The 21,529-nt window shown below is 47.5% G+C and overlaps 1 protein-coding gene across 3 annotated transcripts in view; it reads right to left on the bottom strand.

Annotated features, from left to right (window-relative positions):
• Window positions 1-21,529, bottom strand: part of zbtb46 (zinc finger and BTB domain containing 46) — a 61,206-nt gene that overhangs the window by 6,267 nt on the left and 33,410 nt on the right. For 2 of the 3 annotated variants that reach the window (XM_030117839.1, XM_030117841.1), the window contains exons 4-5: window positions 6,731-7,012; window positions 1,324-1,688 (exon numbers count right to left, since the gene is read on the bottom strand). In XM_030117839.1, coding sequence (XP_029973699.1) covers window positions 1,324-1,688; window positions 6,731-7,012 — 647 coding nt within the window. The remainder of the gene's footprint in view (window positions 1-1,323; window positions 1,689-6,730; window positions 7,013-21,529) is intronic. The other variant, XM_030117840.1, reaches the window with a different exon arrangement.

Here is a 21,529-nt window from a genome sequence, read left to right as displayed (position 1 = left end):
TTTAAAGACAGGTTTGAGATTAGAGCGCAAACAAAGAAAGTAAACAGTTGACAGTTTTCTGGATGCTACGGCCGCCCTATGGGACACCGGATGAGCACTTACGTTGATCTACAGTATTAATAATATTATCGGCCTGATATTCATACATTAAACTCTCCCTCAGGTCTCAGTGCACCGAAAACCCGTCCCCACTCTTTACCCCAGCTAAACTCTATCCTTTCTTTATCTAATCCACACTCCTGCCATTCCTTCACGCCCGCCCGTTTTGCTCAGCCCCTCACCCCCCCCCCCCCCCCTCCTCCCCCTCCTCCTCCTCCTCCTCCTCCTCCTCCTCCTCTCTAAGAACAGAACACCATGCACTGGGCAAACAGATGGCTTGTCCGTAGAGATAGGGAAGCTTGTTGGGAAGCAGGACCACTGAAATCAAATGCTGCTTCTAAACGCTCACTCGCGCACACACATGCATAGACTGGCACAAAACTTGCGTCCCCACATGCTCATATTGCCATGATCATACACAAACACACACACACACACACACACACACACAGACACACACTCGCTCGCGTGCTCAGTCGCGCTGAGCAGAGCAAACAATTTCCTGGGCTGCGAGAGCAAACCTCTCATTGTCTACTAGTATTGATTGTACTCAGTCTCATCACACTACCTTGCCCGTTATCTGCCATCTCTAAGCGCGCGCTGCCGTTGCGGCTCGATGTGTCATTTCAGATGTAACTACTATAAACTACACCGCCGCTAACGCCGGGCAAAAAAAAAACTCCGGGCCTGAAGGTGAATTGAGGTCTGGTAATATTAAAAGATTATCTGAGCGCGGGAGACAAGAGTGAGGAACTGGCAATCTGAAAGGAGGAGAAAGCAAACAGCGCATACAGAAAAGAAAGGCAAACAATAAAAAGCAAAACAAAACAGACAGCACTTCTTCTCCAGTGTAGCAGGAAATATGCCAGATTCCACAAAAAGAATGAGAGACAGACAGAGAGGGGTTGAGCAACGACGCGCTCACATGTAAGAAAATACTTTGCTGTTGTGTAAAATAACCCCGTTACCCCCCCCCCCCCCCCCCCCCCCCAACTTCCTCTTGCAAAAAAAAAAAAACTCCCCCCGCACAGTATCACTGGTCACTTTCTACTCTCTGTCACCTCTCATCCCCTGTGTGTGTGTGTGTGTGTGTAGAAGAAGGGTGAAGCTGCACTCTGGAGGCTCATCTGCTCTCCCTGTTACAAACTTTTATCTGACTGGAGGAGCGGTACCCAGAGATCAGCCTCCGCCCTGGAGCGGAGCCAGGCGGCTCTGTGCGCTTACCTCAGGCAAGGTGGAGGGCTCCGGGCCCTCGGGGGCCTCTCCCACTTCCATGTCCAATCCTTCTGAGCGGATCGGGGGTGCCCCAGCCCGCAGACCGGGGGCCTCCAGGGGCCGGGGCTCGGAGGGGTGCAGTTGCGTGGGTGGAGTGGGCGGGCAGTATGCTGATGCTGATGATGATGGTGGTGGTGGAGGTGATGATGATGATAGTGGAAGATGAGGAGGAAGAAGAGGAATAGGAGGAGGAGGAGGAGGAGGAAGAAGAGGAGGAGGAGGAGGAGGAGAGGAGCCAGCCCCCTGTTTGTTATGAATAGTGGCCCCCGTGGCCCCTGGCCGGAGCGTGCTGCAGTAGTTGTTGGAGCGGAGCCCTGAGGAGCACAGGAAACGAGTCTCACCCACCCACTCACATACAACTGCAACTCTGCTAGCAGCTGGCCACCAGAACACAACGGGAGAGAGTGGGCAGGGGGGCACACAGAGGCTGCCAGTGCTACACTATCAAACACTATGGAGAGGGGGAGGAAGAAAAACTCTGAAGTTTCACTTTCCACCAGCCAAGGGGAAAGGGTTAGGGCTTCTCTTCTCTCGTTCTCTCTTTTTCTCTTTCGCTCCTCTGCTCTCCTTCTCCTTCCACCCACATGCGTGCACAGAGGATGGCAGCGGGTGTGTGTGTGTGTGTGTGTGTGTGTGTGCTGTGTGAGTGAGTAAAATGCATATAAGGAGAGGGCTTGAGGATCCTCTGTAGCGTGGAGGGAGATTGTTTTGGAGAGGAGCCATCTTGCAGCTCAAGTGAAGACTTTTTGTACACGCAGGGTAAAGGACGGCTGCATCGACCACGTAAGATGCTTACCAGCAACAAGTTAAGACAAGCTGGATGAAGAATTTCACATTTCTCACCCAGACTTTAGCTTCCCATATCTACTCATACAGAAGCTTTTTCTGCTACATTAATATCGCCATTAGCCAGTACCGTGAGTGCATCTCTTTATCTTCTCCTCCCTCCTTTTCGGCTTTGATTAATAGTGCATATTAATCAAAGTATAATGCACTGCAGGTTATTTCAGACAGTGCGTGAGTGTGGGCAGCGTTTTGGGGAATGTCTCCGGAGTTATGCAGTGGGTGAGCCATTCATTGCCCTCCTCTGCAAAACGGACAGACTCACACAAGCATGAGGCTCGAGCGCGGACGGATTCCTGGAATGTTAAACTACCGCGCCCGACACTCCCCACTCCCACTTACTGAGAGCACACACACACACACACACACACACACGCACACACACACACACACACACACACACACACACACACACACGTCTTATTCCCGACCCCGGCAGTGACAGCAGAAACAACAATACGGGCGAGGAGGAGGAGGAGGAGAAGGATGAGCTACAGGTGAGAGGAAGCAGCTCATTAACAAATGGCAATCTGGCAGGAGACCCTTCTGGAAAAAAAAAAAAAAAAAGGGAGGAGGAGAGGGTATAATGGAATAACTACGTCAGCCGTGTGCAACAGTTTTGGTTGAAGCCTCTTGCTGAAATGCAACAAGCAACAACATATTTTGCAATCTCGTCTCCCAGAGTTTAATATTGCAGCGGTATCTGGTGAGCTGTAAAGAGTACAAGAAACAACAGACTGACTCAGTGCACAGCGACACGAGCAGGAGGAAAAACAAGAAAAGAGCAATCACGTAGAATAATTGATTTACTCAAACTCAGAATGACTGTGTAGGAAAGAAAATAGAACCTGCAAACACTCCTCCTCCTCCTCCTCCTCCTCTTTGGAAAACTTCCTGCTCCCATCAGTCTGCGCCACGAATATTTCACTTGATTTTTTTTTTTTTTTTTTTTTGGTTTGTGTCATGACTGACCCTCTCTCTGACCAGTTGAGACAGACCGCACCACCTCCAGGTCTGGTTCTGCAGGTTTATTCCTAGTAAAAGGAGCATGATACTCGGTAGCTGTACTTTATTCATTTTATTTGGAACATAGGCGCTTGCTAAATAACACAGCAGCTTCTTCACCAGTCTGATTAAACCACTACTGATGCAGAGACCAGAATAAAGACTTCAAATTAGTCAGTGGATCTGTCCCATGATGCTTTGCACTGTGATGTTGGCTGTTAAAGAACAGGACTGACCAGTAGAGCTTTGCCGCTGTAGTTTCCCGAAAAACGGCGTGCGTTGAAGACTCACACGGTGATACGGTCAATCTAATCAAACGCAATTTTAATCAGACCTGCGTTTAACGGCATCAGTTACTGTCCGTGGATCCACAGTTAGCGGAACCACAGCAGAAAGTGTTGAAGCAAACCTCTGCAGAGTTTCTCCATTTCTTTTGTTGTTTGAAGGAAATCGGATGAAAGGGAGATCCTGGATTCAGACCCACATTTCAGATCCTTTATGTTCACCCTGAAGGTAGGACTTTTTTTGGGAAAAGTCCCAGTAGTTCCAAAAAGTTTATATATAAAGTGGATTAGGTGACCTTTATTGGAAAAACTCAACAGCAGACAGGAGTTATTTTTTATCTCCTGTATTGATACCTGTACATTAACCGTTTCGTTTCCAAGACGGACCAACGCTACGGCGTGCTCATACGGTATGTACATCTTGGATTTGGAGAGGGATGTGTCACGATGATAAATAAATCCGGAAAATCTCTGGAGAGCAGCTATGGAGCCGCTGGGAACTACTGTACGGGGTGACTGGATTTTCAAAACTAGATGTGAAGTGATGGGAGCTGGCAGTGCAGAGAAAAGTTCAATAATGTCAGTATGATACCTATACTTAATTGGGTGTTCTTTACAGCTTCTACACAGTGTGTGTGTGTGTGTGTGTGTGTGTGTGTGTGTAACGGATGGCCCTGCAAAATCCATGGTCTGGCATTGACTGTCTGATGCACAGAGGGGTAGTGGGGCCAAATCCCAATGATCCTAATTGGGAGCTGATTGACATACGGGCCGGCTGGACTGTATTTGGGCATTCTGCATGCAAAGGGAGGGCTGGGCGCAGTCCGTGACCCATGCAAAGGATCGCAGACGGAAGCCGCACATTTGAATTGCACGTGCCGTCAACAAGGTGAGGGAAAGGCGTTCAGCGGCTGAACTGTAAAACACTGATTTTCAGTTCAGTGTGGGTTTGGACGCATGAATCTTCCACAGAGGAATGTTTTATTAAACAGTCAATTATACTGAAAGGAAAGAAGTCGAGAAAGAAGAGGAGGAGAGAGAGTGGGAGACAGAAGCTCTGTGTCAAGGCCTTTTGCTGATATTCTGTAGTCTCTCTTGAATTGGGCCAGGTGACCTTGCTCTACCTCCTCTCTGCCTAGATCAATACTTTCCCAGGATTTTAAACCAACATGCTTTGATGCTCCACAGCTGAAGTAAAAGAGGGGGAAAGAGACAGGAGTGAGACAAATAAGGAGGAACTGCAGGAGCCGGCCAGAAGGGGAGGGAGCGAGGGAGACTGTGAGGGATGAGTGTTAAGGAGGGGTGAAGGAGAAATAGATGGAGGAAAAGGAGGGAGGGATGATGTGAGGGGGAGTACAGGAGGGAAGAAAGGACAGGAAGGATGTTAAGCAGGGGTGAAGGAGAAGCAGGGAGGAGAGTACAGCGAAGGGGAAAAGGGCTGAATGGACGGAGGGAGGCACGGAGAGAGGGAGGCGAGGAGCGAGTGATCTGTCAAACCAGGCAGACTTATCCTCCGCCCAGTAATCTGAGGTACAGTGTTTGTTTATCTTCTGTCCTCATTTAGACGCAGGGACGGACCCGGGGTGGGAGGGGAGGTTGCCGGCCATTTCGACAAGCCCATTTCCCCAACCCCTATTGTGTAGGGAATAAAAAATAGGGTTCGGCTAACCAGAAAAACCTCCCTGAGGCTTTTCTGGTGACAAGTGAAATACAGATCTAGGGCTCATTCAACATATTTTCTTCCATACCAGGAGCAAATGATTAACATTCAGTGGATTCCCAAAAATCTCTTTTTCATATAGCCAAGGCTTAGTGTATCTGTAAAGTCTGAGTGCGTACCAAAAAAGCCTCTTCTTCTCTTTTCGGAGGCTCTGTGAGGCTGTCTATCTCTGCTGTGACAGCATCTGATTCTCCTCTTTAAGCCAACAGAAACATCTCAATCCCACACACTTAACACTCACACAAAAGGGGTGATGTGATGTGATGTGCGTGAGCGAGTGCACGTGACAGCGAACGTGCGTTCCGCTCTATTCAGTCCCCGTCCCCGTCTTTTATTCGGTAGGTGAGTGGGGCTCAACTCAAAAGACACGACTAGACTCGGCGTTGTACCCTTCCTTTGCTTTTCTTCGGCTCACAAAAACAGGCAGAACTCCGGACAAAAGAGCCAATTACTAGCCAGTAAAAGCAAAAAGAAACAAACCTAGGAGTCGAACACACACACACACACACACACACACACACACACAAACACAGTTCAACAGCCTCAGTGAAATGCAAAAAAATGACTGAACATCAGGAAAACGAATCTCTTATGAACATTGACAAATTAAACAAATTCGGTTGTTTATTGATCTAATTCTCTGTGATAAGGGAATGGTTTACTCCACAACACAGGTGGAGGAGAGAGCACGTCGGTGTGTGTAAGTGTGTCACTCAGTACCGATAAGCTGTAAATTGTACACTCAGAAGCAGAATGAAGCTTGTTGAAAGCATGAAAACAATTCACACATAATGAGTAAAAAACCAGGTATTCAGTGACAGACTAATATTTTAGCTTGCTTACTGTAATTGCGTTTATCTGAAGCAACATCACATTTCTTTGTTTGTGGTCTCCCGGTTTAATTCTCGGCATAGAATCACAGGAGAAGGCTCATTACTGGTTTTGAAAGGTGCTTTCCACGGCACGCAGAGCTCCACCGTAAATCTTGAGTGGAAAAGTCCACCAAGTTACTAATATCTGAACAGTTGCTGTTGTTCTGTTGTGTTATTTTACTGCTGCGAAATGCAACCCCGGACCCACTGATACGCACAAAGGAACTGTCACATAAAAACCAAACAAATTTTCTCAAGACAGCGAGAGCGATCCCAGCAAAATGTTCTCTCACTGAGTCACTGCTGACTAGTCATCACTGGCACCGCCACACAAACTGGATTCACACTCCAGAGCCACCACACACATACACACTCGCATGTATTCAGAGATGTCCAAATACAATGTATGATGAGAGGAAAAAAACAAAAAAAAAAAAACAAACAAAAATGAAGAGGACACGCATGCCACAGGTGGGTCGTCCAGCCGGTACGGTGCAGGTCACCACCTCAGCTGGTCAAACAACACCAAGAACCCAGAAGTGGCTCAGACGCGAGCTGATCTGAGGTGTGTGGTTGGTTGCGTGTGTGCATAGCAATCAGTGTGAGCGCTGTGTTAGTAAATAGTGACTTACAAGACAGGGAGTGTCCTCCTTTGGGCAGGTACTCGTACAGCAAGGGGTTATCATCTCCCATCATCTCGGCCCGCAGCGACAGCAGGCTGTTCTTACTCATCAGCGCCGCCTTCAGATTGGCTACCGAGGAGATGGTCCCGCCCCCGACTCCCACCCCGGCCTCCTCCGATTCGTTGGCGCCCAGGAAGTTGGGCTCCGTGGGAAGAGGTTCCTCCTGCTTGAGGAAGAAGTCGAGGCGCTCGCCACGGCTGTCTGAGCTGTTGGGCTCTGTCACGTCTGCCCCTGGACAAATGAAAAAAAAAAAAAAAAGAAAAGAAAAGAGAGATGGGTGAGGTTCGTTTGTTCAAACACAAAGCTGAATTCAAGTGGGTGTTAATTTAAAATGCCCCAAAACATTTCAGCGTTTTAATTAATTTAAGAGATTACATGCTTTTTCCATAGGCTGAAAGTCTTGTCACTCCCTGCTTTGTGAAATGTCTTCAAAGTGAAGAAAAAAGGGCCGGACAACCAGCAGAAAACCCGACAGCGTGAAAAGCTGTCACCTGAAGGGCTTCACCTGACAGCCGTAACAAAAAAAATACTTCATATTAAACCAATTCTTCTTGAAACCTTTCAACCAAGTCACGGTTTACACCCAGTGTTTTTGGTAGCGCCTACCAGCACGTCACTGCCGTGATTCATCTCCCTCTCCTCGACTCCTTAGCATACCTCATCATCACCAGTCAACCAAAATACAGGGAGATCATAAAGAGACGGCGAGAACCACAGAGACAGAGAAAGGCAGACGCAGACGTGGTGTGTGTGAGAGCGAGTGTGTGTGTGTCTGTGTGTGTGTGTGTGTGTGTGTGTGTGTGCACATTTAGCCATCAGAGTCGCTGAAAGCAAAGAGAAGCTGTCAGCGGTAGACATGTCGCTGGAGGTTCCACCGTAGATCTACGAGACTGTCAGACCACACTGCTGACGACAGCTCGAGCACACACACACAGACACACACACAAACACACACAGACAGCGAAACGCACGCGCGCGCAAACGCGGACAAACACACTCTCATTGCCTCCTAATTGACATTTAACTGATGACAGGTTGCTTTCTCAAACAAAGACTTAGACAAAAATACACAGCAGGCACATCACTGGCTTGGAGACTTTGAAAGAATGGCTCGTCTACACCTAAGACAAACATGCGTAGACTTCTGAGCGCTAACGCAGACGTGCGTGTCCCCTTAAGGGGGGATGTGTACACGATCATCTGGGATTGTTCTGGACAGAAACCTTCTGACATCCTAATGCATAAGTTTATTGTTCTGCGGAGTCCGTGCGCCGACAGCTGGGATCACGGTTAAGGCTAATAGGGGATGAACAGAGTGAAGTGTTCGTTAATGTGCGGCGTCCCCCTTCATAAAGGGGCGCTGAGGTGATGTGAGGGCATGCAGATGTGGAATGGTTCCAATGATAATTAAAAAAAAAAAAAAAAAAAAAGGCAGAAAGGAATATTTTGGAAAACACAAAATGAGGCGAGGAAACAAAATACCCCTCTTGTCCATTTTAACTACAGTCAGGTAGTGCTAAGTGTTTCCTGTGCAGCCCAGTCTGCAGCAGGGGGAGTCAAGGTGACAGAGACAGTAGTTTGCCTCCACGTCTGGAATACCGATGGGCGTACAGCCGTTTTCTCTGCCTACTAGGTCAGCGTTGACCACTCACTCTCTCCGAGCGCTCCCTGTCAGACACACACACGCTGTCAGTCATTTTTCATGTTCCCTTCTGATGAATGATCGCGGATCAGATGGATGGGATACACGCTCTGTATGCACCGTCGCACGTGGATCTAAAGGAGATGTGTGGCAGATACTGGGGACGGGCGAGAAGGAGATGGGGTGCGACAGATAAGTGACACACACGCACGGAGTAATCCGCGGTCGTCAAAGTACTGGAAAACACATCAGAGGACGCAAAACAAATGACATGAAATCTTACTTCATGGAAAGAAGAGGAGAGGAGGCACGAGCAGGGTAGAGAAAGAAAGAGAGAGAGAGAGAGAGAGAGAGAGAGAGAGAGAGAGAGATAACGGAGAAAAAAAGGCAGGGGAGTGCACAAGCGGGGGTGTTGAGCTGTGGAGGAAGCACACAGAAGATACACACAAGACACACACGCATGCGTCCACGCACGCCCCCATCACACACGCACACACACACACAAACACACACAAAGTTAATTAAGGAGGGGGTGTAGGGGTTGGCGCAAGGGGCACGAGGTGCAGGAATTCATTAGAGCTCTGCCCCCTCCTTCAGTGGGCAGCCCAGCAGCCACAGGAGTCAATCAATAACATAGATCTGCTGTTGGCCAACAACAACACATGCACGCACACACACACACACACACACACACACACACACACACACACACACACACGGAAAAAGAGGAGGCAGACAAATGGAGGGAGAGAAAGCAAAGGAGAGAGCAAAGAGAGGGTCATCTCTGACCCCCATCTCCCTCCACTCATCTGTTCATTGGATGAGTGAATGACCCCTGACCTCTTTTCCCAGCATCCCCTGGACGCGTGCATGTACAGATGGAACATGTCCGCCCCCCTCGCAGTTAAACAGTAACAATGTTTCAGTCACACTCGGCAGATTCAATGGCAAAGTTACGGGAAGGCGATTGCCTCACAATTAATTTTTTTTGTATTTTTGGAGACAATCATTCAAAACTTGTGCTTTTGTACCAAAATATTAAAAGTGAACAAGTCACTTGGTCATGCTTAGAAAAAAACCGTTTCCTCAGAATGTGTTATTCAACACTAAATGTGAGATATTAGAAATTATCATTCAGTTGACCGCAAACAGGCTTTCGGAGCAAATAATGGGAATATACGACGTAATCCTCTCTCTCTTATGTAAGCTTTATGGGGGCCTGCGTAGATGGTGTGTTACTTAAATCTCATCCTGTTGTGACAGATAAAATCATTTACCACACCAGAAACAGTCGCACCTAATCCTATGCACGCAGCTTATGGATTTCATCATACGTGTGGCTGGTTCGGTGGAGGATTTGTAGACACACACATTGTGTCGTCTTTCAAAGGGAATAGGTTTATCCTGAATTTTACAGACACTGTTGGTTACATCATTCCTTTGTGGGCAAATGCTGAGTGTTAACATTGCGGCTGTCATGAGACAACCTATGAATTTCAATGCCAGGGAATATGCCTTTAAACCACATGGTCAGATACACACACAAAAAAAAAAAAAAAAAAAAAACAATAACATTTTTCTCGTCCTTTTTTCTCATCCTTTCTTCTGCCTTTACAGTGCAGCGGTCCATGTACAGTGAAGGGAATTTTCATTTTCCCCTTCATAAAAGAGTCCGAATAATTTAGATTTCTGCTTTCTGAAGAGATCCTCCGTTTAATTTGGTTGCCATGGTAGCCAGGCACCCTTGGCTTCAACATTTATGCTAAATAAAACCCCCTTTTAAAAGGAGAGACAAATATGTGGAAATGGTGGTTCTCTTTGTTCACGTGTGTATGAGTGTGTGTGTGTGTGTGTGTTCCTATCAGTGTGTTTGAGTGTGCACGATGCTGCGAGCTATGTAGGGGCTTGAGTGGGAAAAAAAAAGCAAAGGAGGAATAAGACTTGCCGTGGAATAAAGGATGTGCGTGTTGAACTATACTTCAAATGCATTGTGAGGAATACGGCGTTTATCATCCATTGAGAGAGTTACAGCTAATGGAGAGAAGATACAGTTTTATGTGCTGTGGTTGGAGGCTGCACTGTATATCTGAGTGGTGTGAGTGTGTTTCACGAGAGGAGTTGTGTTATTAGAGCGAGCGCTTTGACGCAGTAAAGAGGAGGAGAGAGAGAGAGAGAGAGAGAGAGAGAGAGAAAGAGAGAGAGAACGAGCGGGAGAGACGAGGACCTGAAAAGGGAGGGAGGGGGTCAGTTGACCTGATTTGACCTTTGAACTTCTGTTCTGATTCGGTGGATGTGAAGTTGTGTGTGTGTGTGTGTTTCTTTCTGTCCTCCCTTCTCTCTCATTGCTGCAAGTGGAAGTTTCTATTTTCCCCAGAAAATGCAGGTTTTCATAGACGAGCAATAACAACAATAATAATAATAAAACCTCGTGCATTCATTCATCCGTACACACATGGTTGACGGGCACACTCCTCCAGCACCTTGAGTCACACATGCACACAAACGTGCACTTGCCCAACTCACCACGCCTTCAAATCAACAGAGACAGTAGCCAAACACAATGGGAGAGAAAAAGTCCAGGGTGGTTAAGCAACGAGTTACTGAGGCTTGTCGACCACAAGAGAGCTGTCAGGGAAGAAAGTAGGGCTTGTGTGCATGTTTGAGTACGGAAGAGTGCAAACAAAGGAGAGAGACTCTCTCGCTGTGCGTCTCTGTGTGCATATGTGTGCGTGCGCCGCCGTGAAAGACACAGAAAAGAAGCCGTGCCCCGAGTCGGCCCGGTTAATGGCTCGGCCGGCCCCGAGGTTGAAAAGGACAAGGCATTACAAGAGCTGTGCTGTCACAGGATTCCTTCGCTCGCTGCGCCGTCCGTGCGGCAACATACCAGCATCATGCCTCCAGACGGCGAAACGAAAGTCTCGGGCTCACCTTTTGTCACAAAGAGCTTTCACACGCTGTACGCGTGATTAGTGCGTGTTTGTCCTCGAGTGGACAAAAGAGAGGAGGGAAGGTGGAACTTGCTTCCTCAGCATGCCAGAGTTTGAGAGGGTAAAAAAGTAATTTCAGCCGAGAAGGGGGAGTGAGGCACTAAAACAGCTCAAGAATTCAGAGGCAATTTAAAAAGCAGTGTGGGAGAGGGGAATGAAAAAAATGCTGGGTTAAAAAAGAGGGAGGATGGAAAGTAAAAGAGGCTGTTATTCTCTCTCTCCCTCGCTCCCTCTCTCCCTCTTTCTCTCAATCTCTCTGTTGTTTTTAGGGACTAGCCGGGCCACAACCTCCAGGAGAGATAGGGAAGGGTGGGTGGTGGTGGTGGGGGTATGTGTGTGTGTGTGTGTGTGTGTGTGTGTGTGGATAGGGAGGGCAAGCATAAATCAAGCAGAGCCTGAAGGCTTTAGATGAGGGAGGGACAGAGGAAAGAGAGTGGTAAAGGACAAGAGAGAGAGAGAGAGAGAGAGAGAGAGAGAGAGAGAGAGAGAGAGAGAGAGAGAGAGAGAGATGATGGTGCTGGTAGTGATGGTGGTACTGCTGGGGGCTCGGAGGAAAAGAGAGAGTGTGGGTGGAGGGGAGGAGAGGAGAGGAGAGGAGCACAACGATTGCAAGAGTGGTGGGGTGAGAGGTGGACGGTGGGGTGATGGAGTGTGGGTGGGTGGGTGAGTGAAGGGGAGGCGAGGAGAGGTGAGGGGGAGGTTACAGAGGCTGTGGGAGGAAGGGGTGGGTAGTGGCGGTGGGGGCGAACAAGCGAGCGTGTTCCAGTATGTCTACAGTAAAAGCAAAAAATTTGAAAAAAAAAAAAAAAAAAAAAAAAAAGCTTCCTTTTCTCTGGCGTTTTTTTTTTTTTTGCCCTGGCGCATTCGGAGACGGGAACCCTACACATCCCCCCGGTGCCAACGCGCCGGCAGAGTGGGCTTTAAATCAGGACGTCAGCAACAGGCTGCATTTGCCTCGTTCACTGCTCAAAGGAGCAGATATTCTGCGTTACAGGTATGATCCGCTTCTCGTCATGTTCTGCGGGTGATCACACCAGAAAATAGTGCAACAAGACGCATTGGCACATCCGTAGGCCCGCTGTAGGTGTCAAGCTAACTGCTAAAACATTTACCAGCCAAGCATGGTGCTCATCAGTCCCAATTACTCTCTGCGTGCCTTTTGTTCTGGACTGTTTACTCCCTCCCGGCATTTTCTTCTCAGGATTTACCTCTTATTTTCGTCCCTATTTTGGTTTCCCTCCGTTTTGCCGTAAAGCACTTTGGATCAACAGTGGACTGCTGGGCTTCACAAATAAAGTTGAATTGCGTAGCGTCGAGGACTGCACGACATTCAATTCAATGAAGACTGACTTAAAAAGAGAAATTCTCCTTGATTTTGCAGTTGAAGTTGATTAAATTGCCACAGGGTAATACTTTAAGCTTGAATACTTCATTCAAATGTGTAACTCAAGTATTTACAGGTCCAAGCCATTGCTGCTTTGTTCAGCAGATTACAAAAGGATGTCAAATGAAAGCACAACAGGAGCTTATTCTATTCAGTTATTCAGATGTGACGCACTTTAAATCAACCGATTTCCCTTTTTCTGGTGCTAAAATTGCACGACTAATTCGAGGAGTGCCAAATACAATGTGGTTTCCACAACAAACTTTCTGCCTGCTTGTGTTGGAGGTTGCTTCCTGTTCAAGGGGAGTTTTTTTTCCTCTCCTCCCTGCTGCTCATGCTTGTTTTATGTGGGAATCTTTAGAGCTTTATTTCTCCGTTTCACTTTATGATGTTCGGTGTCATGAGGTGACCGTGTTGGACCCGCGACGGTATAAATAAATGGCCTCCTGCAGGTTTTAGGGGATAATCACAGATAATCTCCTGTTGTTTGCTGCATGGTACGTATGTTAATGGTCAGCTCTGGACAATGACCGCACCTGATTCCCTGGACATCCTCCAGAGTTCATCTGGGAACAGCTACACGTTTGGAAACCTGTGGGCAGCAGAGGCTTAGTTTGTAGAGCAGGTTGTTGATCAATCTCAGTCTGTCGGGTCAAACAATGACAAAACACACTGAAACTGAGGTTTCTCCTCACGGTTCTAACACTGTGGGACTGCTGGAATGATAAAACTGTGATATATATAAAGACCATTAAACTTTTAAGTGTGAACTAAAGTTGTGTTGCAGTAAATGTCAGAAGGCCTTAAAACCTCGGTGATCTCTGCTGAGATTCACTCATTTGAATATCTAATTCCACGAAGTAATGTGCAACTTCAGGCATATAACAGCAAATCTATTGATCTCAGTGCAGCAGAGGAGGAATATGCTTAAGTAGCAGCTTGATAAACTCTCATGCACAAATCTTTAAAGCTTTCTTGGATATCGCATTGTCGTAGCCCAACCTTGAAACTGGTCCTCAACTCAAACATTGTTGACTTTTGATGAGAGGACCCCAATCGCTGTCCCTGTTCTGCGCCTCCATGAGTCAGATTGCAATCAGGTTGCAGTACGGAAGAATAATAAAACACACAGGAAAGTTATCGTGAAGGAGGTGCGAGCAAAGTCGGTTCACCCGATGTCAACAGAGATCCTCACTTCTGTTGAGAACAATGAACGAGTGATTTATTCTTTCAAGGTTTTGATGTTCAAGCGGTCGGTGAGATCTTCACAGACCGACACAATGGCACCAAGTTTCAAAATTAGCCGCCTCGGCGTGGACGGAGGCTGATGGTGCAAGTGAATGAGTGAAGGGAGGGAAAGAGGAGCGGGTGAGTGTGTGGGGGATGGAGGATTGCAGGGCTCAAGGTAATCTGGGGAGTTAATGCAGCTTAAAGGGACTGAGAGGAGTGGGAGGGAGGGAGAGAGATAGAGAGAGAGAGGGGGAGTGATGGCAGAGAGAGAGAGAGAGAGAGATAGAGAGAGAGAGAGAGGGAGGGAGGGAATATAAAAATAATAGGGTCAGCAGGGAAAGAGAGGAAGAGAGGAATAAATGAAGATGTATCAGAAACAAAAGCCAAAGCAACTGAGGAGGAGAGAGAGAGAGAGAGGAAATAAAAGAGAGAGGGGAGTGTAAAAGCTGGAGAGATGGGAGCGTGGAGGGGAAGAGAGCGAGGCGAGTGAGTGTGCGATAAAGAGTGGGCTAATGAAAGGTAGGGTGAGGCTGAGCGAGTTGGTGGGTAGGAGGGAAGTCGACAGAGAGAGAACGAGAGAGAGAGAGAGAGAGAGAGAGCGGGGGAGAGGTCTGTATGGGGAAAGAATGCTGGGTGGGGAAGGAAGGCAGACACGCAGGGCTTTGTGCTAACAGAGAGAGAGAGAGAGAGAGAGAGAGAGAGAGAGAGAGAGAGAGGCAATGTCTTGGCTCTGTACATGGGGGAGGACCCGGTGAGAGAGAGCGCCCGGTCCAGGGTTGTATTTGATGGGTGAGGTGGGACGGAGAGAAGCGGAGAGGAGGGATAATGGAAAGTGGAGGAGGAAAACGACAAAGACTCTTGGGTGGAGATGCGGCGCCGAGCCCGTGGGTTAACACACTCCTCAACACACACTGACCAGCCGAGAAGCTCCAGGCTAACGAACCAGGAGGAATCACTGCTGCCCTGCTCGCTGGCGAGGAATTCACAATGAGTTTGACAAGCCAACAAAGTCCACAAAACTACAGATATTCCCAGCAGGGCTTTCTGCAAAAAAACTCTCAATGAGTTAAATTACAACTCACCGTCAAATAAGTTCAGTAAAACAATGATTGGAGGTTGAAAACATCTTTAGAATTTCACACCATTAATTACACTCTGCCTGGGCAGGAGGATCTGTGTAAGGTAAAATTCCTGCAACTGCTAATGTTGAACAGGTCTGATTACAGAGACCACCACCATCATCATGTGTGCATCTGCTGTTTGCACTGCTGTGTGCGTCTGCATCTGTTTGAGTTTGTCACACACAAACCCCTCATTTTTTCCGTTCTCAAATCGTTTTTGAAAGAAAAAAAAAATGAATGAAATCGTCAACAAATGTATTCATATAACAGGAATCAAGAAACATTGTGAACTACCGCTCACAACACATTTCAATTTACAGTTTTTTCTGTAAATAGTTGACGCTTTAGCCTGCTGTACCTTAGTATTTTGGTAGGTGAACTGGTTTTGCTAAGATATTCCAAATATTGACTGAATCTAGTTTAAGAAAAGCAGAACAGAGTAGACTGGTGCCTGAGGATATACGAAAAAAACTCTTCATTTGTATTAACAATAAACAGGTTCGGATTCAAATAATATTACTGTGACATTGAAATTATTTCACCTTCCTTAAAGAAAATTAAAAATACACTGTGGGGAACTGTAGGAAATAAAGGAAATGTGTGCTGCATGTTAGTTTGTAAAGGAAAAAGTTATTGTATACTGCATAAAGTTCAGAGTGCAACAGTGGTTACCAAAACAGTTTTACTGCAACAACACACCTGTAAGAATTCAAGTGTCTTGAAGTTACATGAATTTCATCATAATGTCTCTTCTTTGACTTTTTTCCTTTTTTGTTTCCAGAAGAACAGATCCTGTGTGGACGGGTCACTCCAGTATGACCAGCGAGCGGCTGCCTGACAAATGTACAAGACAAAAAAAAAAAAAAAAAAAGCCAACATACGAAGACGCTCCGAGCAATCATACACCACAGGCACAACGGGCGAGCAGGGAGCAGGCGACAAGCACAAAAGGTTCCTCCGCAAACAGTCCGTGTCACTTTGCTCCGTCCACACAGGGACTCTCCGCTAAGTGGGGAGCGGGGGGGGTGTTATGTGTCCTCTGGAGAGCATTAGCGTGCTGCCGGGCTGCCCAGTGACCAGAGAGGCTATTGCCCCTCTTCCCTCTGTGCTCATCTCTCCCATCTCATAACATTAAGACTCTGCCTCTCTGCGCTTGTATCCTTGGCAACCTGCCTCCAACAATGGAGAGCGCTCTGGCCTCAGCATGGGAGGAGTGTGGTGCCACGGAGAGGAGAGGCGAGGCGAGGGCGAGGGAGATGGAGGGAGTTGGAAAACTGGCATGGAAAAGGGAGAGCGGAGGAAGGAGTCGCCGCGTTCGCCGCGCGCAGACGTGCGGGTCAAACCACGGAGGACCGAGCGAGGGGTTAAACAGGACGACAGACGACGTGGATGGAGACGCCAGACCCTGCGCCGGCCGCGAGCCGAACGTTAATGGATCAGGGAGGATCTCAGTGCCTCCTGAGCTCATATCAGTTGGATGGGTTTCAAGATCAAGATGGACAGATCTGGACCCTCAACCTCACGCCGCTCCACCAGCTTCTCAGCCGCCTCGCGTCTGCAAGGACGCCACCAAAAGTAGAAGACGGAATTGTTTGACGCATCTCTAACTCTACAATCATCATACAAACATCTGCTGCTGCCAGCACTCTGTGATCAAAATCTAATGAAACAGACGAGTTTTGAATCAAGCTTGATTCAAAGTTGACTCTCTGCGGCTGTTCTGCAAAGGACCAATACCTTGGATTTATCACTCAGAGGTGGCAGGGTGCTCGAAAACATGTCCTCCTGCAACCTTGTGTGGAAGCAAGAAGCTACAGATAATGCAATGATGAATCTAAAACTTTACAAACTAATTTAAGGATATTATTCCTTTATTTGTCACACAGCTGTCAGAGTGGTTTGAACTCTTGATTCAAAGCAAGAATATCCAGGAGAGGTTTGAGGCCTTTCAGTTTTTACTGCATGGATTATCTCAGGTAAACTCCGCCTTCCATCAGAACAACGTCCGAACATTTTTTTTTTTCTTTACCATAACAGGGTGCTGATTCCAACTAACTGTCCTGTCCAGTCCTACTCAGGACACACACACACACACACACACACACACACACACACACACACACACACACACACACACACACACACCTAGAGGCCATTTAAGGCCCATAATTAACCTCCCATGAATATGTGTGGACTGTGGGAGGAAACTGGAGGAAACCCATCTTCACAGAGGGAGATGCAGGCCTGGATTTGACCCCACAGCATTCTTTCTCTGAGGCGAGAACTCAACCACTGCACCACCGTGCACTGATGCACCGTGCACTGGTGGGTCTGCTGTGGTCTTACTACCCTGCCACTGAGAGTAGACCATAGCTGGATTGTTGGATTGTTGCTGGATTGTTGTTTATTCTCCTGGTCTCCACTTCTCTCGTGTATCTCTTTAGGCGGGCAGCTAGGGCTGTGAGTCTTTGCTTAGCAGTCTCCAGTGCCTCAGTTATTGTCAGCTTTCTGTATTTCTTGGGCCGTTCTTTCCTGAGATTCACCCTTCTGCTTAGTTCTGTGAGGAAGCTGAATTCTCTCCGTGTTGCCATGATGTAGCCTTCTTTTAAAAGAAGTTTCTTGGTCACTCCGGCTACTCATGCTGTTCATCTTGTAGCCAAGCATCTCTAGGATCACTGTCGCTGTTGCATATATCAGCTGACTGGTCTCAGTGATGGTGCTGGTAGGGATAGTTGGCAGTGCTGTGTTCACTCATCATTACTTAGCCTTGGCAGCCAGGAGGGTGTTGAGTTCCCCCAGGACGTCATGATCTTCTCTCTCAGGTCAGCTGCTCTCGTGTTCAGCTCTGTTATTGGGGCTTGGTACCCAATCTCATATGACCTGTCGTCCTGGCTCCCCCTTGATGTAGCATCTTGTACCGTGGGTGAGGTGCTGGGGCTTGGTACCCATTGTTGTTGCACCTCATCAATCTCCAACTGTGACAGTAAGTTCCTCTTGCGGATATTCGAGCACTGACTTAGTAGCTGTTTCTTAGTCAGCTGAGATGTTGGGTTTCGAAGTAGCCATTGTTCCCACTTTCTCTGCATATATCCCCTTTCGCTGGGATTACTGCTGTAGTAGCATTCCATTAACGCGAGATAATTGTCTGCACAGTGATGTAATATTCAGGGACCTTTCTGTGTGGGATTTGCATGTTCTGCCTGTGTTTCCTTCTGACTCGATCTCCTGATGTGATGAGTGGTAACTCTCAATTGGAGAGTTTGAGTCTGTGTGTTTGTCCTCTGTTGGACTAGTGACCTGTCTGGCCTGAGGTCGACCCTGGGACCCTGAATTATGATGGAGCACAAAACGAAGACAGATAGATTTACCCGCAGTGCTATAACTCTTCTGCGGGGGGGTCAGGAGGGAGAAACAGGAAACAACAGCAGCGGTGGAGTTTTGCCAAGCATATTCCCTCTATGATACAAGCATTAAGTTTAAGAACAGTGAAAACTGCACGGCGAGGACATGAGGGAAAAGCTCCAGCCAGAGAGGACGGCGTTCCTCCTCTCTTCCCCCACCGCAGCCGAGCTGAGCTGAGCCATTGAGATTAATTGCTTATGATCAAATCAGCAGAAGCTGTGCAAATTAAAGAGTGGGCCACCCCCTCCATCCCCTCCCCAGCCTCTCCTCCTCCCTCACCTCCACAACATCTCCCACCCACTCCCGAGCCCGGCCGAGTGGACGGAGCGTGTGACGAGCCGCGGCGCTTATTCAAGGCTACAAACGTGTCATTTCCTCTTTCCCCAGAGAGGAACACTGAGCGCGGAAAGGGCCGAAACGGAGCCAGGGGTCGGTCAAATGGTGCAGGGGCGAGCATGTGAATACACACACGTAACACACAGGCACACACACACACACATACACATACACGGACTCGGCGCCCTGAGCAGAACTGCTGATATCTCACCCCGCTTCTCAAAACTGCTCCTCTCTCTGCTTTCTGAGTCCCTCATTAAGGAGCCATTAGAGAAAAGGGCAGTGTGAGAACACATGACCCCTCCCTGACCCCGTAACACACCCCGTAAAGGGAGGGGGGAACAGAGGGAAGCAGGAAAGGGGGAAATATTAGAAATAGACAGAAAAAAAAAGGGGGGGGGGGTGATGAGAGGATGAGTAAAGGGAAGAGAATAGACAGTGCTTGAGCAAAACAGTGAAGAAAAACTGAAAAAAGTGAACAAATAGTGAGCAAAAAATGTAAAAGAATTAAGACTGTAAATTTCATACATCAACATTAAATATCTGGCTTTAAAACCAGATAAATTTGATCCCTCTAACACAGCTTTGGGTATATTTCCATCAAGTGACAGACACATCAGAGCCGCCTTTAAGAAAACGACACAAGTCGTGCTCTGAACTTGTATTTGCGCTGCAGAAAGGTGACATTATGTCACAGCACCGGCAGATCGTTTTCACTGACTCTAATAAAACATTTTACGACTCGCTGCTAGATGCTGTTTGCAGTGCGCCGGGTGTTCGGAGACAGAGGATGAAAACACGGCGGCTGGAAGAGGTCTGCGTGAGTCAGAGTGGAGGAGAGAGAGGTAGAGAGGCGTGTGATAAGTATGCAGCGACTTCAGGAGAAGGGGATAATTTGGGAGTGGAGGGGAAGACGGCTAGGCTGCTTCCTTAGTCGGACACAGGAATGTAGAGCGGGCGGATCCCAGTGTGTGTGTGTGTGTGTTTGTGTGTGCGTGAGTGTGTTTCTCGTGCATTTGTGCCAGACAGGAATCCCTAACCCCCCCAGACTCCGGCTCCACTTATCAAGGCCCAAACAGAGGGGCATGGAGGGGCAGGGCGGAGGGTGGAGGGCGGGTCATCAAACCTACCTCTAACCCCCATCGCCCCGCCTCTCTCTTCTGTACACACACACGTACACACAAACACACACGCATACACAAAACCTTGATGTTCTCGGAGGCCAGATGAAGAACTGTGGGAAGGCCAAACAGTCTCGCCACAAAACAAAACATTAAAAAAAAAAAAAAAAAAAAAAAGTTGCCAGGGTCGCAGTTACAATTACAACATTTAAATACAAACACACAGTTCTTTTTATCTATAAGCCCCACTTTTAACTCTTCTCCACACACACACATGTGCGCCACAGGACCCACCAGCATTCTGAGCCGCTGCTTTTTGTCCCCCACGCCGTCATTTTTCACCCCTCTGAAATTCACGAGGATTCATTAAACTTTGTTTTCCTCTCAGGTCAGGTGCAGCCTCCACCGGGGAATCGGTGTTAATGAAAACGAATGCGGGTCCCCTGGCTTCGGGGGGGGGGGCCCACCTGAAACAAGCCCATGACCCATTTCAGATTGAGAGATACTGGTGCGCGTGGAAGACGGGCGGGGGCCGAGAGAAAGATAAAGAGAGGAGTGGAGAGGAGATTAAATGGATCAGATGAAGTTATTCTTTGACATGCTGCTGCTGCTGCTGCCGGAGGATGAGGGCCGAGAGGAGGGAAGAGCGACTGCAGGAAGGTGGAAACAATGAGGACTGTGGGCCGGCAGGTGATCTGGGGCAAAGGGTTTGGGGAAGAGAGGGAGAAGAAGGTGGAAACAAAGGAGAGTTTGGCCTCCTTTTGTAAAAAAAAGAAGAAAAAAAACACTTTTGTGACAAGGGGTGGAAGATAAAGTGAGCTGGAGTCCTGACGTTAATTCCGAGTGAGCTGTTCATCTAATAAAAGAGGTATTTCTATGTGAGTGTGTGTGGTCTTCCACTTTTACATGTTTCTGTTACACTGAATATCAGTGGTACAAATGGTACTTAACTGAGCTTCTCTTGGTGATATTTGACCCAAAACATGGCACAGATAATCGACTGTATTGATTGTTCTTATTTCTATGTCATTTAATTCAAAACGTCTGCGTTTCAAGGTGAGTTATTCAACTGGATACATGTTTCACCAGGATCACCGTCATCCTCGGGTGGGTGTTTACACTTATCACTAGAAATCAACTGGCAGTAAAATCAGGAGTGAGCTTTAAATACGGGAAGTCAGAAGTTTGTGTGCTGCTTTTCATTTGTAATTAATAACCGCATCATCTGCCCTCATTTCTCGATTTATTACAATCGAGGGCATTGTGGGTACATAACACATGAGGCTGAATGAAAAAGTACACTAGCTGCTCAAAGAACACACATTTATCATTTATCAGCAAAGAAAAGAAAAAAGAAATTAATGTGCCTTTTTAAGAAGAAACAAACCATTTGTTCTTGTGTGGATTTGATGCATAAACTGTTTCAATGTACTTTTGAGTTTCTTCTTTCCTGGAATTGAATAATAAAACATTTTCTTTTATTTAGCGGAGTCACTGTCAAAAATGACTGAAAAATTACATTAAA

The sequence above is a fragment of the Salarias fasciatus genome, chromosome 20 (genome assembly GCF_902148845.1).
Source record: "Salarias fasciatus chromosome 20, fSalaFa1.1, whole genome shotgun sequence".
Lineage (NCBI taxonomy): Eukaryota > Metazoa > Chordata > Actinopteri > Blenniiformes > Blenniidae > Salarias > Salarias fasciatus.
The sequence above is the reverse complement of the archived record's forward strand: the minus strand, read 5'-3'. Positions and strand labels throughout refer to the sequence as shown.